The following is a 10,523-nucleotide window of genomic DNA, read 5'->3' on the forward strand; positions in this document are numbered from 1 at the left end:
GGGTGTCAATTTCGGGACAGTGTGACAAGGCCTTTAAGGCAACACAACTACATTTGCAAACATTTGACAGATCATAGCTACTGTAATTTCTCGCTTATATCTACTCCCTTTTTTTCAATAACAAACTGCATGCATGAACTGAGAACGATCACATTTACTGGAGCAAAGCTAGCTTCTACACTTGATAGTCTCCAAGTGGTGAGAAAATGTATATAAAAAGGTGAGAATAAATAATTTTTCAAAGTATGTGTTTTAAAGTCCGTTTTGGTGAAATGTACAGTTTAGCTGAATGTATTCCTAAACTCTAAACGTTTTTAAAAAACGAAGAAAAACTGATGATTTTGATCTCTGCAGCAGGTATAGCCTACTGTCATTTAAGACCAGTTAGAAGTTTGCTGAAAGCTGAGCAGTTAGACAACTAGAGGTCAGCAACAACATTTTGAGTGTTACTCTTTAAATATTGAAGTGTGCAAAGCTTTTATATGCTGCAACGGATAGGAAAGAGGCTGCGCCATGTTGCAAACATGCAACTTAAAAATATTAGGTATGAAAACATTGCTCTTGCAGCATAATGGCTGTATTTTTTAAGAATGCAAGCAACAAGTTGGAGTTGCTAACATTTGTACAGTTGGTGGATTGGTTTTCTGAGGCGAATAAACAAGGACTATAGGCCTACCCGCAGTCTGGAGGTAAAAGCTGCCTTTGTGCTGAAAATGATCATGAATTATAATCATAATAAAAATATGGCTCCATGCTCATGTAATGGCCTTGTTTGAGATAACACCTATGAATAGTGTTGCAGTGTTGACGTATTTTTGTAAGCCGAACACGGAAGTTAGCATCACAAGGGCTCCATTGACGAAGAGCAATGGAATTGTTCCATTGGATTGAAGATCTTTGTCAGACATACATTTATGATCCTGACACGTTTTGTTCAGCAGGACAATCTCCACATATTAACATTACTTTTATTATTTTGGAAGCGTAAATGTAAATCTAAAAAGCTAACATTAGGCTATAAACAAACTACACAATTGTTTTGACATCACCACTAAGCTAAGGGTGGCTAATGCTCGACGTGACCACGTTTAGTAGTGTCATTTAGAGTAGAAGACAAGTGAGGAAGTGTCTATACACATAGGCTCTGGACATTCACCAGTGGGATGTTAAAAAACGAGTTAAAAAAACTGCACCGGAAATGGTAAAATGCTAACCCATTACCGGGTTTTGGGTTAGCATTCCTGCAGCACTCTATTGTGGAAACGGTTTTCTGTCATCCAATAAACAAATTGCTGCGATTATCAGTGTCATGTGACTGGCATAGATAAGACCTAGGAATTGTGTTTTACCTCTTCTTAGTTAATGAAACTCTAAAATGTCCTACCATAGTGAGCTCAACAGTGCACGTGACATTAATTGAAGACACAGTGATGCTGCTACTTCCTTATCCGACAGCAGTTTGACCGCCTAGGATGGTGAGGTAGTTTCTGTCCTCTTTTACACCACCTCTTCTCTCCGCTCCAGACCTGCTGGCTGGACCTTGGGACTCCGGGGCCGGTTCAGTCCGAGCGCCTCCCCCCTGGCCTTCAGCAGGTGTTCTGGTCCCCAGTGCATGCACAGCAGGCAGGGGCAGGAGACAGGGTGGTGCACAATGCTGCTGGAGGGGTAGAGGGCTGTTTGTGTTGGAGGCAGCCCCCCCGCTCTGTGGTGGTACTGGGAGAGGCGGAGTGCGTCCAGGGTCCTCATGGGCACATTGTAGCGACTGTGGGCCGAGGGTGAGGAGAGAGCCAGGGGGTAGTGGCTGGGGAGGGGGAGGTGTGAGAGGTGGTGTGGGATGAAGGGGTACAACAGGCCGGAGGAGGCGCGGCCCATCAGGAGCGCCCCCAGGGGGTCCACGAGAGGGTGGGGCCACGGCAAGGAGTGTCTCTGCCTTTTGTCCTTCATCCGCCTGTTCTGGAACCACACCTTGAGAGAGGAAAGGAAAGAAGGAAGGAGGGCAAGGAAGGTGAGAAGATTTGGACAAGAGCAGAAAAAAGAAGGTCAGGATAAGTTGAGAGAAGACGATTTGTTCAAAGAAGTACTTTTTTTTTGGGGAAAATTAACTGTACAATTAAAATGGAAAGCAATGGTTATTTGACCAAAAAGCTTCAAACGACCAATGTTGATATTCAATCTCAGAAGCATCTGCTAATTATTAGTAGACATAACGTACAGCTGAGGCCGATGGGAATGTCATTATTTTGCAGGTATTTTGTCTTATCATTTAGATTTGACTGAATTCAAAGACATATAGGCTATAAACAGAAAAGACAACAATACAATACAAGGACAATGTTCAAACATATCATTGACATGATCACATGTTATGCACATGGTCTGAGCTACTCTATAAGATATATATACTTTAATTATTATTATTTAATAGTATTTTTCCCCTGATCTAATATTCTCTATATTACTCTCACTTACAGAGACAAGTTGGGATGGTTTAGTTCCAGGACTGACCTTATCGTAACCCATCATCTGTTATCTATCTATATTTGGGATATATGTTTGTGGCAAATACATTTCTGTCAAATGGCTGTTGAGATGTAGCACTGAAAACAAAAATGGAAAGTCATGAGAATACATTGTGTTTGAACCATTGATTTAATAAAATGTAACTGCACATGTACAGATGATAACTATATTCAATGTAAATGTATATTTTAAATTGCAATGCTGTCCATCGCCTTGCTTCATTTAATTTCTCTACTTAACTAGATATCTCCCTTTTCCTTTAAGCTTTAAAGCTGGGAGTCTTCTGTGTGTCCGTCTGTCCTCAAATCTTTTACCAGCTCGTAGAAGCTCCTCAGAAGGCTGAGCTTCTAAAGCGTCAGGTGGCAGCGTTTACGAGGCCTCGCCTCACATTCCTGCTCTTTCATAAAAGACCCTCCAGTAGTTGGCAGAAAGGTGGCTTTACTGCGTAGTAAAGCTGCTGCACTGGGCCAAATGTTACACTGCTAAACCTGTCAGTACTCAATCCAGCACGCTGACTAAAATGAAAAGTAGATAGATTCATGGGAAATGTCAAAGGGGGTTTGTCGTTTCTTTTTGAAGCTGTCACAGATTTTGGCTTCCTGTTTCTTGCCAGAACAAATGAGGTAAGAATTGAAAATCAGAGATGGAGTTTTCTGAAAGCTCAATGTCAGTGTTGTCAATACGGAACTGGAAATGATCTTAGCTAAAGACTAGGGGAAACATTTAGCATGACTCCATCCAACATCCGTTCAAAAACACTGTCCAGCCCCTTTGAAGCTAACTGATTAGCATGTTGTACCCTGTACAGAAACAGCAATGCTAAAATTATGATTTGTGTTAGGGGACAAACTTAACGGCCCATGAAACCACAAACTGCTGTTTTCTCTTTGTATACAGATTTGGCAAACCATATACGACATGTAAGGAATCATTTCACACTTTGAAAAATATGTTAATTCAATGTTTAGCGCAATGAATGGAAACAGCTGTCTGGAAAACCCCAAATCAAACTCCCTGTCTCTCTGTGTGTGGCTCAGTCAGCTTAGGATTGTAGTTCATTTCAGTTTAGTGACTAACCCTTACACTAGTCAAGAGTATCCTATCATGCATTTGGCCTCGGGCAAAAAGTAGTTGCTGGGCCCCTATTGACCACCCAGTCTCTCTAATACACAAGAGTATTACATGAAGCCTATGTTCTGTGTAGTGGAAGCTATCAGACTACTGGTCGGATGAAAACACCTTCATGTTGCTGCATCATGAGTACCTGTCTGAACCCTTATCACAACCCGTGGAAGTGGATGCTTGTTACTGATTTATTCACTCCACTACATGGAGATATTGTACTTTTTATATTAACTGCATTTATTTGACACATATTACATGCATAATCCATTTATTATATATGATATAGTAATACAAAGTATCCAAACGTTGCTTTACATTGAAGAATTACCACATACAAAAATTCGTAGTGATAAAAACACATATTATAATATTTTATAATCATAAATCACTTATAAAACAGTCATTCAGCACAATGATTACCTTAGTTTTTTATACTTTAAGTAAACTTTTCTTACTTTTCAAGTAAGTATTTAGCACAATGTAAAAATACAAAATACAAACACCTTGTGCATTCAACATTTTTTTTAAAGTAAATACAATTTTGAAGATTGAAATTCATTTCCTTATTAATTATTTATTGATCAATTATATTATATATACACATTTTCATATATTTTTGTTTATATAACCATTTTCATTATTTGTATTTACTGTATTCACTGTAACTTCATTGAAGATGTCTTTTGTTTTTAAGTATTTTTGTTGCATTTTTGTGTGTCTTTTAATGAGGAAGATTATTAAAGTCAATGTTAAATGTACCCGCTGTGGGACTCATAAAGGTATTCTGATTCGGTATCTGCTTCAGCTTCCCCCCATGTAATGGCCATCTCCCCCCCCCCCCCAGACTGTTGGCCATGTTAACACACACACACACACACACACACACACACACACACACACACATACTGACGCACACTCTCTCTCACACACACCTTGATGGTGGTCTCCGGCAGGTTCAGGGCGGTGGCCAGCTCGCAGCGGCGGGGTCTGGAGACGTAGCTCTCCGTGTTGTACTCCTGCTCCAGCCGGGACAGCTGCTCGCGCGTGAACGCGGTCCGGTGCCGCCGGCTTGGGTCCAGCAGTGCGCTGCGCGGGCACGGCTCAGTGTGCGCCTCTGCGCCGGGACAGTGCACAGCGGCCACCGGCGTCTGTCTGTCCTCCGACACTATGGCAGGCATAGAGGATAATAAATGAATCAATGTCGGCAACCAGTCTCACATCTGACCCCAAACATGTCCTGAACACTGAACATGGATTGTAAATTGGAGGGTCCCACGATTTAATAAGGTTAGACTGAAGAGGTCCTCTGTGCGCCAAAAAAATAGTTGCGATTATTTTCTGTTGTCCATCATGATTCATGATATCGGAGGCATTGGTCGTTTTTGAATCAAAGTTCCCTATAATTGAAGAATATATGAAATGATCATGGTGTGATTTCTTAAGAGGATCTGTAGCAAACAAATACGTTTTCTTACATTTGTGGAACACTGTTTGCAGGGGAGATCTCTGCTTTTCCACAATACTTTATGCAAAATTGTATTTTCACATATATTTAGCTTTTAATAATTTCGTTATTCCTGCAACTTGAATATTGTACTCGTCCAAATTGCGATTTTGAAACAACTTTGACTAATTTCGCAACCCTATAGTCAAAGTCTCTCTTGTCTGTCTTTGTTGCAAAAACAGCTGCTGTGCCAGAAATAAATTAGACCTATGACCTGACCTGGCAATAAAGTAGGTATAACTGTACCATATCGTGTCATATCGTATTCGGTGTTTTATATATATTGTGGTTTCACCTGTACACAAACTACAGTAGCACACGTGATAAGAGATACAAATCAGTCAAAACATGAATCAAGCAGAATGCAGGGTGGAATTTAATGAAGTACTCGAGTATACTCCACTAAACTATGGGACCAACTTTATCGGCTTTAGTTACTGTACAGACTCAGATTATTAGCTACATCATAAATCAACTAATACACATTAACACACAATAAGATATCCCCAGCAGTATATAGGAATTACAATGAGCTCCACCTTTGATAGAGACATGCATCAATAATCATAACTTTTTAATTAAAAAAAATTGCCATTACACTTATTGATCCCTTTTACATGTGGTCCTGTAGGCTATATTGAAGTACTTCTCCCACCTCTGAGTAAACGCCTCTACATTGATAGTTGTAACTTGATTCTGAACTGATGGCATTTTGATGCTTCAGTATGTCACATTACTCCTGTGTGTTGTCAGAGACTCAGCTGTAAACATTGGTTACATTCAATATATTCCATGCTGCTTAATAACCTTTGGTTTGGTGCACTACTTTTTACACAGGCCTCCTTTCAAATACCAAATAATTGTAAAACTCTTTAAAACTATTTGTATTTTAAAACAAGAACACATTTTTTTAAAAGTAAAATATGGGTCGATGTTGTACTTCTTTAGTATTTTACACATTTCTGTTGGACCCCAAACAATACAGAAGTCATTTATAGACATATAACTGTCTAATTCAATTTGAGCTTGTTGTATTTGTAATCTCTTCACTTTTAAAGTGTGTTGATTGTTGTTGCACTTTGAACTGCCCTGTGTAGACATGTCCTATATTTTAAACGTGCCTTGCCTTGCCAATGACAACACACTCGATTAATCATATGGACAGTTGCGTTTTGGACATTTTAATGAGGCTATACTTTTCTATTTTGAAATAAGAAATACAGTTATCTCAGTTATTCCACTTTGGAAGCACTTGACAGTGATGAACAAGCATTTTTGACATAGGCCTACTTACGCATCTGTGGTGTTAGAATGAAATGATAAATAAATCCTCCTGTGTGTCTCTCCGCTGAAGATGCTGTCTGCAGTCTGACAAACTTCTCTCCCTGACTCTCACACTTCACGCAGACAGTCAGGGTGAAGATGAGGTGTGTTTGACCCGACTCCCCCCTCCTCCTCACCACTGTCTGTGTCCCCGGGGCGGCTCTGCTCTCCTCTGCCCTATCACAGGCGCTCCAGACGGGCCGCCGTGTGCGCGTCGGGCCGGCGCGGCGCCGCGGCCCGCGGAGGTGTAGAGGTGTTTAAGGACGGAGCCTTTGGTCTCCGTCTCGGCCTTTGTACTTTTGTTATGGAGAATTAAAGACGCGCAGGCAGAGACAGGGAGCAGACTCACATTGTTCTCCGCCGTTTGATGTCGGCGGGTTTGGAAGTAAATCATTACAGGCCTAATGGCTCCAAATTGGCCCAGGTGGATCACGACGGAGGAATTATTAAAGTCTTACATACTGTACATTAATACTTGCTGCTGTCAGGCTCCTCCAACAATTCAACATCAATATAATAAATGAACACAAAATAATAAAAATAGTGCAAAAAGAAACAGAATAGAAAAAAATAGTTTAAGTGAATTTTGCGAGTGACCAATGTGCAATCTTTTTTAAATCGGTATTTGTATCAATTATGACCTTTTTCAAAGCGGTGGTATTATGACCGTGCTTATATATTATTTCTTTCACGATTAAATGAGGTAGATTAATTGTGTTAATTATCTACTGTATATTTACAGTAACATTAAGCCATAACAAAGTAGGCCTATGTATTTAAAGAAATGTGTCTACGTTATAATTTAAATATTTAATTTGCAAATAAAACTTTCTTAACGGTATTGGATTGCGTAATTCGCTTCGCATTAACACGTCAGCTAAATGAAATGTAATGCAATGTATTTTAATGATATGAGGAAATATCCTTTGTTTTAAGCAGGCGTTTAAATAACAAGCAGTTATGGCAATAAGACTTGACAGGCAGATCATGTGAGTTTATAATAATAAGTAGAGCAGTATCAGTCTCTAAACCATCCTTTACACAGCCTCTCTCCACTGCAGAGCTGACCCTTGAACCTGTGTTTTGGAGTTTATTGTGGCTATAATTTGCGTTGATTGTTAATCCAGCGGGCAGATGATGATAAAGAGGACAGGCGGAGGACAGAGACACTCAGACGCCAGGTAGGGTGGAGTCCCTCCAGCAGGAAATGTATCGTTATTAAAGCACTCAGGTAGATCATACAGAGTCACTTCAGAGACAGACAGATAGAGATAGATAGATATATAGATAGATATACTTGGGAAATATTTTTTGTCATTTTGGATAACATTGTGCAAGAATTACAACATTTCTTAAAAAATAGAATAAACTTCAAATAAAATAAAACAAATATATGCTTGGTCAAAGTAGAAAATACATAGAAGAGTGTATAAGAATACACATTATAAAATATACAAAAATAAATTAGAACACTCTCTAATAGCTATTAAAGGGATAGAAACATATAAACATATTGCACTATGTTTATTAAAGCATTGTGCAGCTTTGAAAGTGGAATTGAAAGTGAAATATATCCTGTGAGGTAGTGAAAGCAGAGCAGAGCTATATGCCACATGTTTGCACACATTCACAGTAAATATGTATTCAGTATGATAGATGTCTAACAGAAGTTAAATCAATTTCTCACTTATTCTGACAATGTAGCCTACTTAACCCCAAATAAAAGAACCCAATGAAAAGAGTTGTTAAATAATAGTGAAGTCACGTTGTAATAACAATAACTCATCTCTCTCTCGTTTTATTTTTGAGCTTTGCTAAAAGCCACTGTGTCAAGTGTCCTACTTGGGTTGCCGTCCGGAGTTGTCCAATATGGCGGACCATCTCGCACATGCGCAGTACAGATCGGGCAGGGGGACGGATCGGGTAGTGACAGCCGCAAACAACTTCACGGCGTATACTGCCACCCGAAGTCCCCGGCCGGAAGTCCCCGGAGTTGGACTAAATCGCCGACACCTCATCACTCCACCGCGGCGCTCCCATGTTTTATTTTGTGTTGCCATAAGTCTCTCTCCGTTGGTGCGCTGGGCTAATGCTAATAATGCTAATGCCAGCTAATATAATACAATGGCGGCTTCACAAAAGTTTTCCGATTTATACAGGGCGTGGTTTGCAATTCGCCCAGCCAATCAGAAATGGGAACCTTTTTCTCCAGGAAAGTATACCTGCTCTAGCATGGACTAAAAAGGGGACTTCCGGCCTGGGACTTCGGGTGGCAGTATACGCCGTGAAGTTTTTTGCGGCCTGCCAGTAAACCCAAAGCAGAAGAAGAAGAAGTGGTCAGGGCTTCATTTGCCTACCCAGGTCAAAAAGTAGTATACTTTAGTAGGCCTATTAGAAATATAATGTAGGCCTAAGTATACAAAAGTGTATACAAGTATACTTATACTTGTTGTGCTTAATTGAAAGTATGTTTAAAATGTACTTTTAAAAAGTATAATTCAAAATAGATGTAATTTAGTTCAATTTCATTGCACTAAAAATAAATATACTATTTCTGAAATACTTAAAGTGGTATTTCAGTGTGCTTATTAAAAGTGTACTTGAAACTAAGTGTATTGTGAATTGCAAGTAAGTATTTCGCTACTACGTACTAAATCACAAATACTGTAGTCATTAAGTATACTTATCGAAAGTACAATTCTTTTTTTACTATTTTGTAATACCCTATTAGCATCAGTGTTGGAACTAACACATTACAAAGTAACGCGTTACTGCTACGCACCTACTTTTTGCGGTAACTAATAGCGTTACTAGTTACATATTCCCATTAAGTAACGCCATTATAGTTACTGTGATTTAAATGAGTGCGTTACTGCGTTACATTATGTGATGGAACTGAACCGAATCTCCCTGCGGATGTAATTTACAGGCGAATACAGCGATGTCCTCTCACAGCACCATGGAAAAGTGAAAGTAACCAGAGGAGTGATGATTGGTTAACGCGGGGTAACTTTTCAGGGTAAGCCAATCAGAGACAGAGTTGGGCGGTGTCTTGCCTTATGGGGAAAATACACACACGAACACTTGCTAATGCTATTGCTAACACACACACACACACACACACACACACACACACACACACACACACACACACACACACACACACACACACACACACACACACACACACACACACACACACACACACACACACACACACACACACACACACACACACACACACACACACACACACACACACACACACACACACACGGCAACGCTCACCACCAGCACACACACAATGGCAGATGCAAGTATCAGCGAGAGCAGCACATGGTGGATGTATAATAAGAACTGGATACAGCGTGGGAGGCGGGGCCTCATGAGAGAACCGCAGTGACGCGTCCTAAAACCCGGAAGTAAACTTCTTCCGGTTCCTTCGTCAAAAAACGCAATGCAATTTCTCCATAGGATTTTGGAAAATAGCTCGAAATAAGGTCTGTGGTTGACACACATTTAAGAGAGGGATCACGTTTTGTTCAGCCGGATAATCTCCACATGTCAACCCTACTTTTATAATTTTTGAATCATAAATCTAGTCGCCAGAAGCAAAATGCTAACGTTATGCTATAAACGAACTACAAGCTAGTACAGCAGCAGGGTCGCACGACTTCAACGTCACGCCAACTTAAGATCGTTTCAACTGACTTGCACTGAAACTGCACTTTGAACACTTTAAATATATTATTAACATTTTAAACTGTATACCCCGGTTATCTAGGCCCTTTTTTGTTTGTTTAATGTATACCACGTTCATCTAGGCCCTTTTTGTTTTGTTTTATGTATACATGTCCAGAGTTTACAGTAACACGTTACAAAAAATAATTTTGTTGGTGACGGAGTAGTGTAACGCGCTACTTTTATAATTCAGTAATCACACTACAGTTACTAACATTGCCCCGACACGCGTTAATAATAATAATATATTTTATTTATAAGCGCACTTTTCATTTGCGTAAACAAAACTCAAAGTGCTACAAAATTAAAA

The 10,523-nt window shown here is 39.8% G+C and overlaps 1 protein-coding gene across 1 annotated transcript; it reads right to left on the reverse strand.

The window, feature by feature from the left end:
- Nucleotides 1-951: 951 nt before the first annotated feature.
- eve1 (even-skipped-like1) lies at nt 952-6,606 on the reverse strand. The gene is made up of 3 exons (XM_034218246.1): nt 6,444-6,606; nt 4,578-4,810; nt 952-1,965 (listed from the first exon to the last, which is right to left on the reverse strand). Exons 1-3 carry the CDS (start codon nt 6,445-6,447, stop codon nt 1,498-1,500), a joined length of 705 nt encoding a protein of 234 aa, XP_034074137.1. The 5' UTR covers nt 6,448-6,606; the 3' UTR covers nt 952-1,497.
- Nucleotides 6,607-10,523: the final 3,917 nt, after the last annotated feature.

The sequence above is a fragment of the Gymnodraco acuticeps genome, unplaced genomic scaffold (assembly GCF_902827175.1).
Source record: "Gymnodraco acuticeps unplaced genomic scaffold, fGymAcu1.1, whole genome shotgun sequence".
Lineage (NCBI taxonomy): Eukaryota > Metazoa > Chordata > Actinopteri > Perciformes > Bathydraconidae > Gymnodraco > Gymnodraco acuticeps.